General features: G+C 30.0%; 2 protein-coding genes across 3 annotated transcripts; one reads left to right on the top strand and one right to left on the bottom strand.

Annotated features, from left to right (window-relative positions):
- Window positions 1-5826: 5826 nt before the first annotated feature.
- On the top strand, window positions 5827-8468 carry LOC101512528 (uncharacterized). The gene is made up of 2 exons (XM_004498518.3): window positions 5827-6059; window positions 6185-8468. The coding sequence occupies exon 2, from the start codon at window positions 6714-6716 to the stop codon at window positions 7962-7964; it is 1251 nt and encodes a 416-aa protein (XP_004498575.1). The 5' UTR covers window positions 5827-6059; window positions 6185-6713; the 3' UTR covers window positions 7965-8468.
- A 2447-nt stretch (window positions 8469-10915) lies between these two features.
- On the bottom strand, window positions 10916-14953 carry LOC101511980 (uncharacterized). 2 transcript variants are annotated; one of them, XM_004498517.4, is made up of 6 exons: window positions 14734-14953; window positions 12048-13187; window positions 11893-11943; window positions 11720-11815; window positions 11295-11456; window positions 10916-11209 (listed from the first exon to the last, which is right to left on the bottom strand). In XM_004498517.4, the coding sequence occupies exons 2-6, from the start codon at window positions 13161-13163 to the stop codon at window positions 11060-11062; spliced, it is 1575 nt and encodes a 524-aa protein (XP_004498574.1). In that variant the 5' UTR covers window positions 13164-13187; window positions 14734-14953; the 3' UTR covers window positions 10916-11059. The 2 variants fall into 2 exon arrangements, with proteins under 2 accessions (XP_004498574.1, XP_073223612.1); XM_073367511.1 differs by lacking the exon at window positions 14734-14953 and adding an exon at window positions 13494-13857.
- Between the last annotated feature and the right edge of the window lie 5317 nt (window positions 14954-20270).

Below are 20270 nucleotides of genomic sequence, written 5' to 3'. Positions count from 1 at the left end.
CTTTAAATGCTAAACCAATAAAGTCAAAAAGCTATTTCAAAGAAGGATTATTTTTATTCTGAAATAATGTTTCAGTCAAAAAGCAGAGCCTCTCCAACAGCTCTTGTACCTTCATTTTGTTGCCTCTACAACCTATAAATAGAAGGCCAATATCCCGATTCAAGGCAAGAAATTCAAGTGCTTAGAAATCCATAAATCAATCACATACATACCTGAAATTCTGCAAAACAGAGGCAATCATACATTCTGATTTTTGCGAAACAGCTGCTGGTTCATACTCATCTATTAGTTTGCGCAATTATCATTAGATCCTTTGTAAAGAATCAATTCTCAAACAAGAGTTGAGAAATCTCAGATTCTGTCAAAACAATCAAATTGTAAAAACTCAAACTATAAGTGTTTCTTTATAGTTTGTTTAAAGATTACATTCTATCAAGATTAGATAGGTGTTCTTATTGCTTTCTGGGGGGAAAGTAATAGAGATTGAATTAGATCAAGGTTGATCTAGACTAGGTGTTGTAAGATCAAGAAGGTACTTTGTTTTTAAACACATAGTGGAAAATCTCACAGTGTGAGGATTAGACGTAACCCACGTTAGGTGAACCAGGATAAAATCCTTGAGTGGTATTCTCTATCCTATCTCCTTATTTATCATATTGAATTGACTAACCAAGATAAAACATAAACTGATTTTCTGTTTTAAGCTAATCAAGGAACATTCTCTGTTTTACATCAAAAACCAAGAACGTTCTCCGTTTTCTGTTTTCATAACCAAGATCAATCTTGAGTATTTTTCTTAAGTTTTAACATGAATTTTTAAAAGGTGCATTTACAATTCAAACCCCCCTTTCTTGTAAATCGACTTTGTTACTTTAATAGGAATAGGAAGAAACTGTTACAAATCTACCGTTTGACATCAGCGGTGATTCCAGAAAACTTTCTCCATTTTCGCTCAAATTTGAGTATGTTGTTTCATTCATTTAGCTAGTAAATTAAACACAATTTTCTAGATTTTTAATAACCTCGATATCTCTCTAAAATACCTGACTTCTCCGTTTTTGTAATTCCTCATTTTGCACCGTTCTTCTTCACCGCAAATCCAATTTAAGTGAAACCAACACCAAAACGATTGTGTGAAAATGACTATATTATCCACTAATTGGTTTTCTAATTTATGGAAAATTTCCTTGACCTAAATTTCGAAATTAGTTTTTAAAGTGTCTTCTCATAATCTATTTTTGGTGTTTACCCATACACTGTTGAGTTAGATCGATTGAAGGATAAAGAGTTAAAGGACAAAGGTTGTTTGCTCATGGAATCATATTCGTGTGTGTAAACATCGAAATAAGGTAAGGGGTGAGAGAACATTTGAATTCATGAGTATAATATAATTCATTCAAGACTCGCTACGTACGAAAGTAGTCATTTGAGGAATAAATTAATTAATGTGAAAATATGAAAATTGTGAGATTAAAATATGAAATAGAAATATTTATAAGTTGTTGATTGATTTAATTTCTTTAAATGTGTGGTATTTTATATTATTGTGATATTGGGTGTCGAATTAATTATATGTATGTGTGTGATTAGATGAGTTTATATGATGTGATAATAAAATATGGATGTGTTGTGATAATTTTATGTGACGATGATGATGTATGATTAATAATTATAATGTTATAAATTTGTGATAAGTTTAAGTGATGATGCATGATTGATGATAGTGATGCCATAAATTTGTGATAATTTTATGTGATGATGATGATGTGTGATTAATGACAGTGATGTTATAAATTTTGTGATGAGAATATTGAAGTAACCCCATAGTTGATGAAATAATGGTGATTTCGATTTGTGTTTGAGATGATGATCTTAATGGAGTATCATATGCCAGCGATGGTAGAAAATAAATATTGAGAATTTGTGAAGTGAATATTATTTTGTCAGCATATAGGTAGTGTCTGACAAGCCCAATGATTTCGGAGAAGTACAACTGAATGAGTCTGATCGTGGCTGTCTGTTGTTGAGTCTTAAGGCAAGATTGTTAGACTTTGGAGGTATTCGGGTAGGGAATTCCTAGGTGACTTGGAGGTAGCACTCCAAATGTCGGGAGCTACCATGCAACACACGTTTACCTCGACTGTCGCGTATATGTGCTTCGGGTTGAGTTGAGGGGATCTATGAGGACATAGCCAATTTGAATTGTGTGTCCACCCAGGTGAAGACATAATATCAAGCATCCTAACCAAGTAGTTTAGAGTTAGAATGATACCACATTATGAAGTAGAGTCTAAGCTCATGCATATCATTGCATTTTCTTGTGATTGTTTTGTTGTGATTGATGTGTTTCAAAAACGATAATAATTTTTCTCAGATGAATTAATGTTATAGTAAAATGTATTGATTTTTCTTGAGTATTTTTGACTTTATAATGTTACGTTGTTCCTTGAAGAATGTTTGTGTAATGATACAGTTTATTTATGATTAATTGCGTGTTCTCCTTACTTATATTATACTATGAACATAATGTTAAAATTCATCTCATTCGTTGTTTGTGTTTGACTAACTTGACCCTGCGTTTGCAAAATCGCAGTTGTTACAGGTTAATGAGTCTAGACGTTCAAGTTTGAGAGAAACCCCGCTCTGATAGGTGATATCAGGAATAAAGATTGTAATTTGTATTTTACTTATTTAATTTGAAACGACTTTTTGTATGAAAACCTTATAAGTACTAGTAATTTTTTAGAATTAAATCAAATAATTATACTTAAATCAAACTTATAAGAGTAAAGAAGTTTAAAGTGTTCCTATTGAATTTTGAGAATTTTGATATCCTAAATTTGTTATAAAAGTTTTATTTCCTCGTAAATAAATTTTCTTTATCCACTGCGAATTAAATTAAAAATTCTTATATAAATTAATATATATTATTTTGGGGTTTAGTGTGTCACAGAGTGCGGATGCATATTTCTTTTATGAAATTAAAATTTTGGGGTGAGGGACAAATTTTGGGGTTGTGATATCCACCTCGCACTCAAATCCGTTAATAAATAATTGTTTATTAATTTTTAAATTTTCTATACATATACATATTAAATATATTTATTATTTTTTGAAATATTAAAAATATTTTTTAATTTTATTATTGTCTAATAATAATTATTTTATTACATTAATTATAATAAATATGATATTTAAATTTATTTTATATATATATAAATAGGTGCGGACCGGAAAACCTAGAGCCTGTTGCAGGCGAGAACGATAGTCTAAATTTTACATCCGCTATATAAAAGGGGAGGGAGCGGGTTTCTTTTGGTTAGTCGTGTGCGAGGGTGGAAGAGGCAAAATCCATCTCCGCCTAATTGTCATGCCTAAATGCATATTCAATCATTGGCTTTAGTATCCTTTAGTTTTGTCATATTTGTATATTTTGTCTCATTTGTAGATATTTTGTTGTTTTATGCTATTAAACCTGAATATTGTGAGTTTGTTCGCAAATTTCTTCTTTTCAATTTTAGCGACTTTTAATTGTAATATTTTAAATCAATGTAATTTTTATCATTTTGAATGAACGGATATCGATTTTTAATAAAAAAATAATAGTAATTAAAAGAATTAAAATTTTCTTTTTGTCATATCACACTAAAGCATGAGACACTCCTAAACCAAAAATCTTCTTCATCGTTCAATTGCGGTTTTTTTTTCAATTACCCTAATTTAAAAATAAATTATCAAACTTTTCTTTTTGAAAACTATATATCAAAATAGACTAAATAACACACACGATCCCTTAACTTAATTTCAGTTAACTTTTTAGTCCTTTATCTTTTTTTTTCTTCCCGGTTTAGTTATTTATTTTAATTTTAAGTAACAATTTGATCTTTTACGTTTTAAAATGTCAACAATGTTATCCTTTTTGTTACAAAAATTCAAAAAATTCATCCAAATTTTCAAACAAAACCCATAAAATTAATTATCATCTTCAATATAATGAAAATTTCTTCAAATTCATAACTTAAATATTTAAATAAACACATTTTTTTTATTATTTATTTGATGAATTTGTTGTTGTTGGAGATGAAAATATGAGTTTTTTTTTTTTGAATATTTGAGTTATGCATTTGATGAAATTTGCATTATGTTGAAGATGATAATTAATTTTATAGGTTTTGTTTGAAATTTTTGATGAACTTTTTTGAATTTTTGTAAAAAAATGATAACATTGTTGATATTTTAAAACATAAAAGATCAAATTGTCACTTAAAATTAAAATAAAGGACTAAATTGAAAAGAAAAAAAAAATAAAAGACTAAAACGTTAACTGAAATTAAATTAAGGGACCGCAGATGTTATTTGGCCTATCAAAATATTCATTTTTTACTTAGTTACAAGTCGTCTTTGCAAATGACGACCTTTTTTAAGGAAATCCAAGTTTGCAAATGCAACTTCCTTAAGAAATTATTTTCTTACATCCAATTTTTTTAAAATCAACAATATTATAATTAATATAATTCGTTCATAAAAAAAAAAACAAAATTTTTTACAAAAATTACGTAGATTTACTAGAATTGTTTGTAACATTTAGATAATGTTTTCAAGTATAACTAGTTAATCGATATAGTCTGCATTTTCTTGGTATTTTTTCTCTAATATTCATTTCTTGAACGACATTTTTTAATTTTTCGCGTTTCAAGATTGTGATACAATATTTCATTTTCATATAGGGTCAATATCATTCATTGGATATAGGTGGGCCCGTATATGAAGGTGAAACATTGTATAACAATTCTAAAATACAGAGAATTACAAAACATAGTCCAAATAGTATCTATATTAGAACTGAAATAGGCGTTAGAGAAAAAGTGATAAAAAAATTGTAAAATTTGTGTTGTTATTTTTTATGAATGAACAATATATATATATATATATATATATATATATATATATATATTGTTAATTAAAAAAATTGGATGCGAAAAAAAGAAAGAAACAAAAATTTCCATAAAATAGTCGTCTTTATAAACTTAAATTTCCGTAAAGAAGTCGTAATTTGCAAAAGTGACTTGTAACTCAATAAAAAAAAAAAAGGAGTATTTTGATATATATTTCTGTTTAATTTTTTTTTACTAGCAAAATAGGTTCGAAAGTCAGAGCAGATATAACACCTTAAACCTGCATTTATCTCTAGATTTTAATTTTAGAAAAAACTCATATATGTTTAAAACATATTTTTTTCTGTCAAAATTTTGACAGACTCAAGTTGTACCTATAAATATGAGTTATGTATTCATACCTAAATGAAAAGATTATCATTTAGCTGAATTTGTTAATAAAAATGAATGTAAACTTTATTCTTCTTATAATATTAGGAGGGACATCTTATGAAGCAAAACATCGAAGGTTTTTACTTTGAAATAGCACACCTTAGACTATTACTTTGAATTAATTGACTAGCATCTCACCTTTATAATCCTTCATCAAAACTAACATTTCTTTAACTCTTTTGGTGTAATTGGCCAAGATTTTATCACGTGTCTTTCGTAAAACTCACTTTCTACTTCAAATTATATTTTCACACCAACATAACTTATATCTCTTCAAAAGAGTAGTTGAAATTTTAAAACACCTATAAAATAAAAATAACTGAAATATTAAATTTATACATTGCTCACTTTTATGTTAATATATTTAAATATATATTTTTTAAACAAAATTAACTTTTTCACTAAAATCAAACACAAAGTTGGCCAATTTGACAAATTGCACAAAAAGAGAAAGAGGGAAAACAGAAATATTTCAATATAAGGAGGGAGGAGAAGACCTTAATGAGAGTAATAAATAATAATATAAAAAAATATAATAATAAACAAAAAGAGATACAAAAGAAAATAAAAAATAAAAAAAGAAAAAGAAAAAGAAGAAAGAAAGGAGGAGAAGAAGAAGACGAACACTGTTAGCAGAGATCGAGCTGCACATGAAGCAAAGTGCAAACTGAGTTTTCAGATTTCTATACAAATTTCTGAACTGAACTACGTTGTACTCACTGTTCAATCAATGTATGCTTCTAACCCTTCAATTTTTTCTCTTCATTCTGCTTCATTCCATTGAAAAATTCAAAATTTCCCCTTTTTTCAGAAGATAAAAATTCTTAATTTTTTTTTGTTTGCTTTGTTCAATTCAGTGATCTCTTCATTACTCAAAGTTCGAAGCTTTTGGGGTTTCTCGAAGCAATGAGGGTTTTCAGATTGGTGCAAGTGATGTAATGTTTGCTTCGTTTTGTTCCACGCAAGCATTGGTTTTGGAACCTGAAGTTTGGTTTTTGAAACTTAGGGTTTTGATTTTGTATTAAATTTGTTGAATTGGGTTTTGGTTTAAGGGATTTGTGTTTGGGGTTAGTTTGTTTTTTCAAAGGTTTGAATTTGATCTCTAGGGTTTTTGGGGTTGGGGAAATTGAGATTTGGCTTTGCATTGTATGTGAATTTTGGGCATAAGGGTATCTTTATTTAGATTCAAATTGAAGCTTTATCTAGTGATTGTTCTGATATGCAGAACTTGTTGTGGTGGTTGATTTGTGTTCAATGATGTGTGAGTGGATAATTTTTTGGTATTTTGGGAATAAATTTAACTGCAATTTGACTCAAATTGAGGTTACTGGTGGTTGGGTTGTTTTCTGATTTTGTTGGATGGTTTATGAATCTTTTTGTTGAGAAATGCAACCTCAGCAGAGCTCAAGAATCAATTTGGGTGAGTTGAAAGTACTGATTGTAAAGAAGATTGGACCGGATAAGTCAAAGCGGTACTTTTATTACCTAAATAGGTTTTTGAGTCAGAAATTGAGTAAGAATGAGTTTGATAAGTTATGTTTTCGGGTATTCGGGAGGGAGAATCTTCCGTTGCACAACCTTTTTATCAGGTCGATTTTGAAGAATGCCTGCCAAGCCAAGACTCCACCAATAGTCCAGCCATCGGGTCCTTCGAAACTGGGGGCACGTGTTACTAATTTATCACCCGGTAGGGAAGATGGTCATGAACGGAGTGTTGCTAATGCTAACTTCCAAAATCATAATATTTCTGTTTGGTCAAATGGGGTTTTGCCGGTGTCCCCGCGTAAGTTACGGTCTGGAATGCGTGATCGGAAGCCTAAAGATAGACCAAGTCCCCTAGGACCGAATGGGAAAGTTGATTCTGTTGCTCATCAATCCACGGCTACAGAAGACAGTGGTATTAAGGAGAATGGAACTTTTACTCCATGTGATTATCAGCGACCAATACAACATCTTCAATCAGTTGCTGAGCTACCTAAGAATGTAGGGGATGCTATGCTAGGACTAGGAGAAAAACCAAGAACACATGTCAACGGGTTGACAGAAATATCAACTGTGGAAGATGGAGAGGAGGTGGAGCAATTTAATCGCCTCAATTTTGCCAGAAGTCCTCTGATAGCACCACTTGGAATTCCTTATTGCCCTGCAAGTTTAGGTGGGGCCCGCAAAACATTGCCTGTGAATAGCACGGCCGATTTTGTTGGTTGTTGTGACAGTGGTAGGTTATCCGATACAGATATGTTGAGAAGGCGCATGGAGCAGATTGCAATGGTACAGGGTCTTGGAGGTGTTTCTATGGAATGTGCAAGTATGTTGAATAATGTGTTGGATGTATACTTGAAACGGTTGATCAAGTCTTGTTTCGATATAGCGGGAGCTAGGTCTGCAAATGCACCGACAAAGCTCCCTAACTCAAAGCAGCAGATTCATGGGAAGATCATTAATGGCATGTTGTCAAATAATCATTCACATATGCATAGTACTGGTAGGTTGGCAGAATCTGAGCCTGAACACAGACACGAGTTCTCTGTATCTTTGCATGATTTTAAAGTTGCAATGGAGCTAAATCCACAGCAACTTGGAGAAGATTGGCCAATACACTTGGAGAAAATTTCTATGCAATCGTTTGAGGAATAACACGTCAATAAGTTTTCTTTTTTTCTTCTTTTTCTAAAGCAAAGGTCTGTTTCTTCTGGTTCAAATAGCACGGCAGTAGTTAGTGATTATCGCCGTACTTTGCTCTGTTCATATTGCTAGGATGACCAGATGGCTCCCAAAACGGGAGTTTTCTAGCCCTTCCAGGATCAAATGCTAATTTCAAGCTAGGATGGATCAGAAATATATTTAACTGCAACCAAGGGTATTATCAAATGAAACCCAGGGTTGGTTGCACTGTTGTATGATTAGCATTGATATTGGCTGTATTGTTGCTATTGCAGAAGATCTCGAGGTTTTTGTTTGCTTTACAGCCAATGAAGAGACCTAGAAAAAGTTTTGTAGTGATACTATTGTGTAGCTGGGATCAAGGGACTGTGACATGTATAAGAGCTGAAGGCTTGCTCTGTATGTAATTTTAGAATATGACGATTGATTGAAATTCAATATTAATAACACGTCAACATCTATTGAAATTTCCTTGATGATGATGATGGTATCAGTTTTATGGTTGAACTCCGTGGTGCCAAATTTGACAAATATCTGAATTAGCTTTTTTTTTTCATCACGTAGATCTGTAAGTTACATGTCCCTTTCAGTTCAAATTACTTTTGGTGACAATAAATGAATTTCTGATTATATGTTATACTCTTAAATTATGACCTCAATGAATTTTGTGATATCTTTCTGTTTGAGATTTCCTTTGTTTTACCACTCGTGGACTGTGATATCTGTTATCAGGAAAAAAATGTACTGCTTTAAAAAGGAAGATTAATGTGCATGGAAATTTAATATGACAACCAGGAGAGAACTATTGATCCTATATTAAATTCTTTGGACTAATTGGAAAATATCAATCGCATGCGCCACACGTGACGTGAGGTAAAAAGTTATTTTTGACCATTTATTCTTACATATGGTATCAAAATTAGATCTTTGTAAAATCAATAGTGGCCATCTATGTAATCTTGAATGTTCAGTATTTGCTCCTTTCACTCTCTTACTTGATTTGCTTCCTACAAGCATATACTTTTGATTCTGTCATAGACCTGAAGATATGTAAACAACAGTATTTTGGACTTGTTACTTAGAGGCATTATACAAAGAAATGATCAAGCAATCATCAATCAATCTTGAGGCTATTTCAGACAATTGTGGCTAAGTCTGTTTTGACTTTTCTCTTTGCTTTCTACTATGGTAACAACAAGAAACTGTGCAATTTAAAGAGAGATGTAGATAGAATTCTTAAAGTTGTATATGCTAAGTTTCCAGATTGATAATATATAAAAGCTCAACATGTTTGAGCTGCAGCATGCAAAAGGCATGAAATTTGAGATGGTGAATTGTTACGATATTCGATTAATTAAATGGATTAAACATATTACCGATTGCTGGTCAACTTTTACATGATGCTTGGTTTGTTATTGCATAAGAACCCATCTGATAATTGCATTATCTTAGTTTATGATATGCATATTGACTCATTTAATTATTACTTCATTCGGACTAAAATATCTAGTAAAAAATTTATACTAGATACATCTACTTTTTAAATATTTTTTTTTTTGCTTTTGGAGACAATATTTATTACTCACCCTAATCTTAAATATAAAAGAAAATTGAGTTTATTACTTGGTCATTATCAAATATTGTTGACTCAATTTTCTTTTATATTTCGGATCAAATACATCAATTTTTATTGATCTAATTTTCTTATATTTAATACCGAAAGCAATATAATGATATTGAGGTGCATTTTGTTTGTATAGCTTGTTATAATTTTGTGCAATACATCATCCTAGCATATGTTGAAGTTTTGAAGGTTCTTTAGGTGAGGTATATAAGTTTTGAAGGAATATTCATGGTGGCTTTGTAACAAACACAGATGACATTACATTTAGTTGAGCAAAAGACCTGATTCGAACTAGTTTTGGCTACTTACTGCTGTTGAGTTATATTTGGTGCTTGAAAATAAGATATAAATAATACTTTTTGATCATTTTTTTTCTCTTTTCGTTCTGATTAGTCGCTTATACTTGACACAACTGAAAAAATATTAGAAAAATTATGGATAGATTCAGCATTAGACCATGAGAAAAAATGCCACGTAGGCTTGTTAGATTAGATGCCACGTTGGCTTAGTCTGTTACTTGGGAAACAGGTTTTGTTAGTAAGTTGCAGAGTTGGTCGTCACACATCTTAGCCAAAAAAAGCTTGATTAATAAATGTGCTCTCTTCTTCAATATCTTAGTTTGAGCACATCAAGCAACATCTAAAGCCCAAAATCATAAGGCATTGAGTCATTTATCTTCAAAATCGTCACAAATTAATCTCAGAATGAGTTTCACTAGTCAAACGAATCTCTAAAACACTTGACCTGAAAACTAATTTAACCAGCAAAATACATATTGCCTAATTTCAATTAATCAAGGACTATAGTGATTAATGCTGCATTTTAAAAGACTAGTTGGATTTGTTACTCATCCAAGTGTCTTGGAATCAGGTATACATACCCCTTTATGACATATGCTGCTGCCCCAGGACAAAACACCAATGACATCATGACCTTGTAACATACCCATTTCAAGATAATAATCAATTCCCAACTCCAAAAGTGGAGACAAATTCTCTACAGTCATAGAAAAAACACAGTTGCGCAAATCTCTTGATTTGTTATGTTTTTCAGCAAAAAAATGAGAATGAATCCCTAATCAAAAAGTGGAAACAATTCTCTGCTGTCACAAAAAACCCACGGTTATTGATCGTAACTGTTAGATGAAAATTAGATGGTTCACATTTTGAGTTCATGTTTAGAATCTGATTTGAAACTCATAATGTAACTCGTCTAATATTCTTCCAATGATTCCAATTTGGTGACTCCAGTGAATGCATGCTTTTGTGATTATAGAGAATCTAGATCCCACCAGAGTCCGTCAGGCAACGGTTTATCTCATTATTAGATGGGATGAAGAAATTTATGTACATATGACCAATTAGACAAGACCAGAAGGAACTGTATTTTGGGCAGAAGGGAAAGGCAAGGAATAATTTTGTACAAAAGGAAAAGAACAATGCAATCAATGAGATGAAGATGAATTGGACTGTGCCGCTGACCCTTTGCAAATAGGGCACCAGTTCTTCTGCTTCAACCAGTCCTGTATACAAACCACATGAAACTTATGCGTGCAGCACAGAGTCCCAACTTCATCTCCAACAACATATTCCTCCTGCAAATTACATAAATTTAGATTCACATGAAGATCAGCACCATCCTTGCAAAAATTTCATTAGATGTTTAAAAATTTAAAATACCTGGCAAATGCAGCATTTGATATCATTTTCTTCATTGAAATAGTCAGATGGATCATTTGAAGGAGCAGACTGATAGGTACTTCTTTTAAGACAATCTGAAAGTGCTTCCTCTGTTAGAGCTGTACTCACAGTACCGATCCTCTCTTCGAGAGCTAATAGTTCCTGTCATTAATATAATATAAATATTCAGGGTGGAAATAGAAATTTAAAAGAAAATTCAAAGATTTATAATCCCAAATATGACATATCCTCAAGATAGTAATCCTTTTTCAAAGCTACCTCTCCAACCTCTCATTTACCATTCTAATATTGTTTTCAGAAACATGCATGCTTAAAAATATTTTTATCCAAACCCATAGACCCTAATAAATTTGACATGAGAAAAGGATGCAATAAACTGATTTGATGAACACTGATTAACATACCTCATATGACATGTTATCAATATCCAACCGCATGTCTCTATGATGATCAAAGTTAACTCCATCAAGAAGCATGTTGGTCTCTAGTAAATGAATTTGCTACAAAAGATAAAAACAAAAGAATTAAATAACTAGCCAATTAAGTCAAGTTAATAGAATTTTGTATCGACAATTACCTCATCGGTTAATTCTTCATCTTGTTCAAGCCTCTCAAGTGCAAATAATACCTATATTCAAATATAAAATAGTACTTACATTTTAAGTTCCCATTAAAGATCATAATAAATTAATAATAAATATGCCCTCCCATGTTTACATCAAAAGGTATTACCTCTGAATAACCATCCTGATTTATTAGAGAATGAGGGGTGTCATATTCTTCAAGGGATGTGCGCATAATACCACATAACTCCTCACTACCAGTATCTGGCCTTCTATAAGAGTTTGGACGACTTACAGGAGTCTCCTCGGATGCATGACATAAAATGCCAGGAGACCCAACAGGGGACTCATTGGTTTCGCGTGGATTTTCATTTCCTTGGCTAGAAAATCTTCCCCTGGCATAACTACTAACTGATTTTTTAGTTCTAACTGATGCTCTGCTATTGTCACTATGAGAAGGAATATTTCTAGATCTTCTTGCATCAGATATAGATATGCAATTTCTGGAGCCAGAATTCAATCCTTCCGGTGAAGGTCCAGTCGTCTTCTTTCCTTTAACAGTGGAGCTACTATCCTCTCCAGAGTTTCCCTTTTTTATAACAGCTTTCTTTCTATTAAGGGTAGAATCTGATGTTGAGCAAGAAGAAGGGATGGCATCAGATATAGTGTTGCATCTGAGGTTCCTCAATTTATACTTGCTAGAAACAGCTTGTGTCACCGGACCAACGCTTTCAATTTCTTGTTGACGAAGTCCAGGTCTTTGATTCAAATTCCTTTGAGATCTTAAATCTGATACTGCATTAGATTTTCCTACTTTCATCCGAATCACATTAGTAGATTTTGTACCTTTCCCTTCAGCAGATTTTGTACCTTTCCCTTCAGCTTGAAGCCCAGTTGAAAATTTTACTGGCAGAGGGTTGAGCTGTGAAATTTCTGGTTCATCATGTCCGCTACTGGTTACAGATGAACCTGTCTCAAATTGAGAAGTTGATGTTTTCCGAGGCTCTATAAGCGGTTTTGCTGGATTAGTAGTTGTTCTACGGGAACTACCAATGACCTCCTTGCCACTTGAAAATGACTGCATTGAAGGCCTTAAAGACTTGCCTTTTTCCGAAGATCTGACTTGCGCAACCTTAGGAGTGTTGGCTGTACTGCTGCGACCCAATCGGCTGCAAATTTGACCATTTCGGTCTCTAGTATTAGCAGTATCTCTTAACACCAGGCCCGTCCTTTTTCGAGGTACTGCCATCCCATCAATGCCTCTTTTAATTGAATGTTCATCCATCTATTGTTTATTACACCTTCAAATCTGCATTACATAAAGCATGATCAATTACTGAAATTAAACAAAAAGGTGACAGAGAAAGAAATTTGGCAAAATGAATTGGATTGCAAATGCGAAACATCCATGAAAAGGAATAACAAAATAGTAGTTTAAAAAGAAATGAAACAATTGAACATAAGTTAGAAAACAGCCAACTTTGGAAACACAATTAGTTAATTAGTGGGACATTATATACTCAGAAAAATGGTAAGAAAATCAGCGAACTAAAAAACATTCACTAAACAGTCAAAAGGTTGACTCTGAATTGACTTTCTTAATTTTGCTAGCAACCTGATATAAATCATACAAACAGTTTCCAAAGTTTCAAGCACAAATCTACAATGAAATGCAAAGTTCGGAAACAAGAACACTCCAATGAAATCCTAGTAGATAAAGGCAACAGAGAACTCCTTGTTTAACTCCTCTGAACCAACACGATCTTATGAAACCACAATAAGTATGATGCTGCCTGATTACATTAAATCCAACAACAGCTCTAGTTACACATTAAGCTGGTAAGACTTATTTAATCATTTATTCAATAAGCATATATCGTGTAAAAGCTATTTCTAAAATCGAAAAGGAAACATAAATAAACTCTGTATATATGCTTAAGAACAACTATCGAAAATAAGCTATCTGCGCAAAACAGCTTATGGATATTGCTGGTACTTGACATTAGTGGAACATTATATACTCAGAAAAACACAAACACAGCAGAGAGAAACAGGGGAAGAATTTTTCACTTCAGCACTATACTTTGATTCATGCAATTGAATTATACAAAGCATAGTATACAGGCTTTTATATAGGCTAAGATCCTTAATATAGAAGTAAATGAAATCTTAATGTTTAAGGCAAAAACCAAAATGATGGTACAACAGGATAATTTCCAGCAGTACTCTTAAGGGACCAATACACCCCTGAATCCGATTGTAATAGTAATATTCGGCTGGAACAATCAAAAACAAGAAAAATTGAAAGAATAATAAATTAATATGTGATAAGATGATGATGATGATGATGATCAACAAGAACAGCCAATAAAAAAAAAAGCATGAAGATGCAAACTACAAAGCAACACATATATCATATATGTAGTAATCATATCAAAAATCAACTCAAAACTGAAAATTCAGTTATGAGATTAAAGTTTTCGATGATAACAACTGTTGTTAAAGCACTAAAATAACAGTAGTAACAACAACAAAAAGTGAACTTTATTATTCCCATGAATTGAGGGTTCAGAATAAGCTCAAACAGAACATGATTATTATTATTATTATTATATAAAAATAAAAAATAATAATATTTTTGCATCAAAATTGATGGCTGCGAATAAATAAAAACAAAAAATTTCGATGATGCATGGTTTCAATTAGAGGGTATGCGTAGATTGATCACCGTCACAATCTGAATCGATTATTACCCAATTAATGAATTAATTAATAAAAAGTAAATAGTCTGAAATTTGAAATGAATTGAATAGCTTGATATCAAATAAAGAAAGTGGAATGAATATGGTGACTACCTTGTGGTGATGAGAGAGAGAGAGAGAGAGAGAGAGAGAGAGAGGAATGAATTTATTGATAGAAAGAAGAAGGAATTGATCGAAAGCTGAGGTGAGGGCACAAATCACATTATCAACAAATCTTAATCTTAAATCTTAATCTTAATAAATAGGGTTAAATAAGCTTTGAGTTTAAAGTATTTATAAGTAGAGTAGATTTTAGGTATTGTTTCAAATAACAGAAAGAGAGAAAATATAGGAACAAACATAATCGTCTTATTCTTACAAACACAAAACTACCCTTATATTCAAAACACTTCTTACTAATTAATATTAATATTTTATAAATTTATAATTAAATTAAATTCAAGACAAATCCCTCTAATTTGTTAGAAAGGATAATTTTGGAAAACACAACAAAATTCTGAACTATTTCTCCCTTTTCCTCGGCTATACTTTTCTACAGTTAGTTACTCTCTTTTTCTTTGACTATGAATCACACCGTAAGAATAGTACATTTTACATATTCATATTTAATGGTAACTATTTAATTTGCCATATTATAATAAACTGTTTTTTTAAATCAAACAACTTTACATTCACCGTCTATGTCATTTGAATCATCTAGTTTTTCATAACAAATTAAAATTTTATTTTCATTATTTAAAAAAATTTCTCAACTTTTTAGTTTCTTGAATAATTTTTGAAAAAAATTGATACTTTTAATTTTTTTAAATATTCTTATAAAATAAAAAATATAGACTAAAAATGATTTTTTAGAGACTAAATTTGGAATGCTATGCGTTTATAAGAACTAAAAATATATTTTATCCGACATAAAATTAGCTAAATTATACTTTTAATTCATAATTTATTTTTTAATTTTAATTTGGTCATTTAATTATTTTCATGTTCTATCTTAATCTCTTAACTATATTTCTATTAGTTAAATTAGACATTTCTTTTATTTCTGCCAAGAAATATTAATTTTTGCTTACGTCTCATCTAAGGTAAGTAAAGTGAGACTAAAATAACTTAAGAAAATAAGTTAGTGGTGTGAGATATTTTCAAAATATTAATAAATATATGTATAAATGTTTTAATTGACATGACATAGTTATTGGCTCAAGATTGTGTTCTTCATGTGTAAGAGTAAGGTTACACAACTATTGAATAAAACGAAAACGTAGGATTTAAACTCAATTAATCATGCGCGAGAAAAAGACACCAACCAACCACCATACTTTTGCAACTATTCGGTTAATATATGAACGTTATTTATATATACTCTTTCTCTTTAACAAACTGAATGACATAACTAAGAATTGTATCTATTTTTCAAGTGATATTATTTTTCTATAAATAGTGTCATTTTGAACGGAATGAACAACAAAAATTTAACCATTGTTATCCACTTTGTCTCATTCATTTTATATTCTAAGTTATCCTATTCTTCTCTAATGCATGAGTAAAATATAGAAAATATTCTTTTGTAACTTACTATTGAAAGATACTCTTGGTGTGTTAATGCAAATCATATCACAATTTTCTAAAATACTTTTAAAATTTTTATAGCAATTGATACCAACAGATCCAACAATTTTTAAGTTTGATTTTTTATTCAATCAATGGCTACATACAAATAAAAAATATTATTCATTAATTTATAAATAATCTTACATTGATTTGACAAAAACAACACAGATACATTATAAAGTTGTTTTTGTTTGAATCAATATAAGTTCATTTCAATCAACTTTTCTAACTTAAATATTATTACTTAGGGTAATTGTTGATTCCATTGTTAGTCGTATCAATAGAAAGTTGATGTACTCTTATCAAATTGTTGTATTCATCCAACTCCATGGGGTGTATATATATGTTGTTTAACGATAAACTCTAGGTTATATAATTGGAAAGTAGCAACATTAATTACTAAACCATTGAAATAGGAAAGGTTATATCGTTGGAAACATGTGAAGATCCTAAAGACATATGGAGCACAATATTGGACCGCTTAATCAAGTTTTTCTTAGCATGCATTTAATGATCTAAACACGATGAAATATATACTTCATATGATTGTGCTTTGACTAACCACAATCATACTTGATAAACATTCTGTTGTTAATTCGGAATTATCAAATTATATAAAGACATACTATAAATGTCATTAAAGACAACAATTATAGTTGACTTGGATATTTCCCAAGTGTTTAACTCACTTTGCTAATAATAATTTATGTAAATTTGTTTAATGAATTGATACATTGGTTGAGTGGTAACTTAGAAACGTTTTACATATATTACAATATTATATCTAGATAAAAATTGAAAGTCTAGTAATATATACTTCTTTTTCATACAAGAGAGAGAATACTAAAACAAGTAAGAATAACTTCTAACAAATCAGGAGAGTAGTCCACATCATGTCCTCTAAGGGCAGAGTATATAAAGTTATGAAATATAAAGACATTGTTTTATTTGGTTAATAATCAAAGGTGTCAGGGAGAATTGATTAATCAAAATTACGAATTTGAAAGACTTCTAATCTTTAGTAAAAAAAAGAATTTCATACTCCACCAACTTATTAATTCACACAGCCAAGTATCCAAAGGAACACATTTCAAGAGCCATTATATAGTAATAGAAAAGTTTAATGGCAGATTTTATCCCTCTATTATTATTAATTTACGAAATTAGTATTTATATTTTAAAAATTAACAGTTCTAGTATCTTTTTTCGATTTTTGAACTAAAAAATGACGATTTAACATATTTTAAATGATGTGACATATAATTTTATTATATAGAATCATCTTGATGCATTAATTATTGATATATCATTAATTAAATTAAAAATATGAAGAAAAAAATTCATTTTGAAAACTAAGTTTTTACGTAGTTTTTATTACAATTTAATGAGTGTTAATCATTCTATGGTATCGTATCATATGTCATGTTATTACACATAATCAGTTTTTAGTTAAAAAATCAAAAAGAGAGACTAATATTGTCGATTCTTATAATAGAGAGAATAATTTCATGAATCAATAAAAATTACAGATTAAAATTACAATTAAGTCTAATAGAAATAAAATTAAAAAGACTCTTCATTTCACCAAATATATTTATGATTACAAACCGATCAATCTCAAAATAAAGAGAAAATAAATTATACATTGGATGAATGAAATACCATTTCATAGATTTGTCATACTCTTGTTCATTTTAAACAATTTTTTTACCATACGCGTCTCTAATATCACGACCATCAAACGACTTTTGTATAAATATATCCCTTTTTTTAAAAAAATTTCCTTAATTACCCTACTTTAAAAATTATTTCCCCAAATGCCCTATTTTTTTTTTCAATAGGAGGTCGTTCCCCGGAGAAGCGACCACCTGAAAACCAATTTTTTGAAATTCAATAGAAGGTCTTTCCATGGGGAAACGACTTCTAATTGAGTAATATTACTCAGTTAGAGGTCGCTTCCACATGAAACGACCTTCTATTGAGTTTCAAAAAAAAAATATTACTCAGTTGGAAGTCGCTTCCCCGGGAAACGACCTTCTATTGAATTTCAAAAAATTGGTCTTCAGGTGGTCGCTTCACCAAAAAACAACCTCCTATTGAAAAAAAAAATGGGACATTTAGAAAAATAATTTTCAGAGCATGGCAATTAAAGAAACTTTTTTTTTTTAAAATGGGATATATATATATATACAAAATCCCCATCAAACAACCATAAAAGTGTAAAACATTTTCAAATTTGCATCCTATCAAAATAGACTATGATGTTATTTTATCATATTAATTTTAAAAAAAATCCTAATATCTACATCTCAACATATGATATGATATATCTGTGAAAATATTAACTCTTCATTGGCATGTCTAAAAAAGCTGGAAAAAAAAAAGCTCAATCTATCAATTTTTTAATATTTTATTAAATATATTACTGAAGGTCAACTTATATAATAAAGTCAATTACTTTGAGCGAAACGACTCATATTTCAACAAAAAAATTATTGTGTCTTTTATAAAAATTCTCTTTAATATTATTATATTTATTCTCATCATACACAAAAAAATTTTCATTCATTAAGTTATCTTATCTATTCTTGAGATTAAATTTTAGTAAAGTAATTCTATAATCTTAATTTTTCGACTCAATTCATATATGTATGTTTATGGTATTCTTTGATATCTGAATTTTTCTTTTTTGATATCGGTATCACAAAAATAAAAATAATTCAAAATTAAATTAATTTAAAAAATAAATTAAATATAAAAAGTGATGGTGTCATTAAATAAAATACCCTTTTACAATAGTGGTGCCGTCTTTATTTATTAAACTTGTAGTGCCGTCTTTGGTCCTAGCCCACGTATGGAATATTATTATTTTTAATTATTTTTTTTGTCAACAGTATTAATTTGTTTTTTTACAAAAAAATTTAAAAAGTGCTTTTAGCATATATAAGTACTTTCTGTCAAATAAAACATACATCATTACTTCACAGACTGTGAGTCAAGTGGCCCTATAATATATTAAATTATTAATGGCTTTCTAGATACTATTCTCACCCCCCAACTTACTAGATGTGCTAATCACCTGACAATTTTGTTGCGCCAAATGTTTTGGCCATGTTGTTGCACTTTGTCAATGACTTCATTGAGTTTTATAGTTAAAAAAGAAGCATTATATCTATTCATTGTATATCATTCTACATCTTATTTTTTTGTATTTATCTTCCTATTAGGTTACTACTATATTACATCTATTATATTATTATTTTCATATCTTTTTCTCTCAAAGTGTTATTAAGTTAAATAGTTTTTTGTATTTATTGTGCTATTTTTATATTTGATTTGTTAACATATGTTCTTAGAGTACCATTCACATTTGTCCTATCTATTAATGACTCAACCAAACTCGTTTTTATGGAAAGCAAATTGTAGTATGGTGGCCATAAAATATTACAAACTTGAAAATCACGGTAATTTTGTTAATTTCATTGCAAAATCAAACACATATATAAGACTCAATTGCAGTTTTAGTCTTTATATTTTTATCAACTTACATAATTGATGTCCCTATTTTAAATTTTTGATAGTTTTAGTTTTCCTGTAAATTTTTTAACTAAGATTTATATGTCTTATATGACGTGAAATATAATATAATGATATATAATTATTTAAATGTATTAATTTTTTATACGTTATTAATTAAATTACAAACATAAATAATTTCGTTAGTTGAGGCTAATTTTTTTTTGAAATTAATTATAATTTCAATTATATTAATTATTCAATATCATCGTATCATTAACGTAAACATAGAGGATGGATGACATGTCGATGGTGTCTTGAGTTATGCTCAACCATGACATGAGGACAGTGGATCACTATGATTAGAGCTTTCAAGAAAAAATTGGATATTTTTTTTTAGTAAAAGCAAGTGTGGTCTACCACTAAAAAGCATTTACAAATGCATTTAAATTTTATCATAAAATTTGGACGTCCATTACGAAAATTAAATTAATGTAGTTGAAAAT

Source organism: Cicer arietinum, chromosome 4 (assembly GCF_000331145.2).
Source record: "Cicer arietinum cultivar CDC Frontier isolate Library 1 chromosome 4, Cicar.CDCFrontier_v2.0, whole genome shotgun sequence".
Classification (NCBI taxonomy): Eukaryota; Viridiplantae; Streptophyta; class Magnoliopsida; order Fabales; family Fabaceae; genus Cicer; species Cicer arietinum.
Note: the sequence above shows the minus strand (reverse complement) of the source record. Positions and strands in the feature narration are given on the sequence as shown.

Coding starts and splice junctions, on each gene's coding strand:
- LOC101512528 (XM_004498518.3), top strand. CDS start 6,714: ATGCAACCTCAGCAGAGCTCAAGAATCAATTTGGGTGAGTTGAAAGTA.
- LOC101511980 (XM_004498517.4), bottom strand. CDS start 13,163: ATGGATGAACATTCAATTAAAAGAGGCATTGATGGGATGGCAGTACCT. Junction 11,816..11,892: donor ATGAAGAATTAACCGATGAG/GTAATTGTCGAT, acceptor TATCTTTTGTAG/CAAATTCATTTACTAGAGAC. Junction 11,210..11,294: donor TCAAATGCTGCATTTGCCAG/GTATTTTAAATT, acceptor TGTAATTTGCAG/GAGGAATATGTTGTTGGAGA.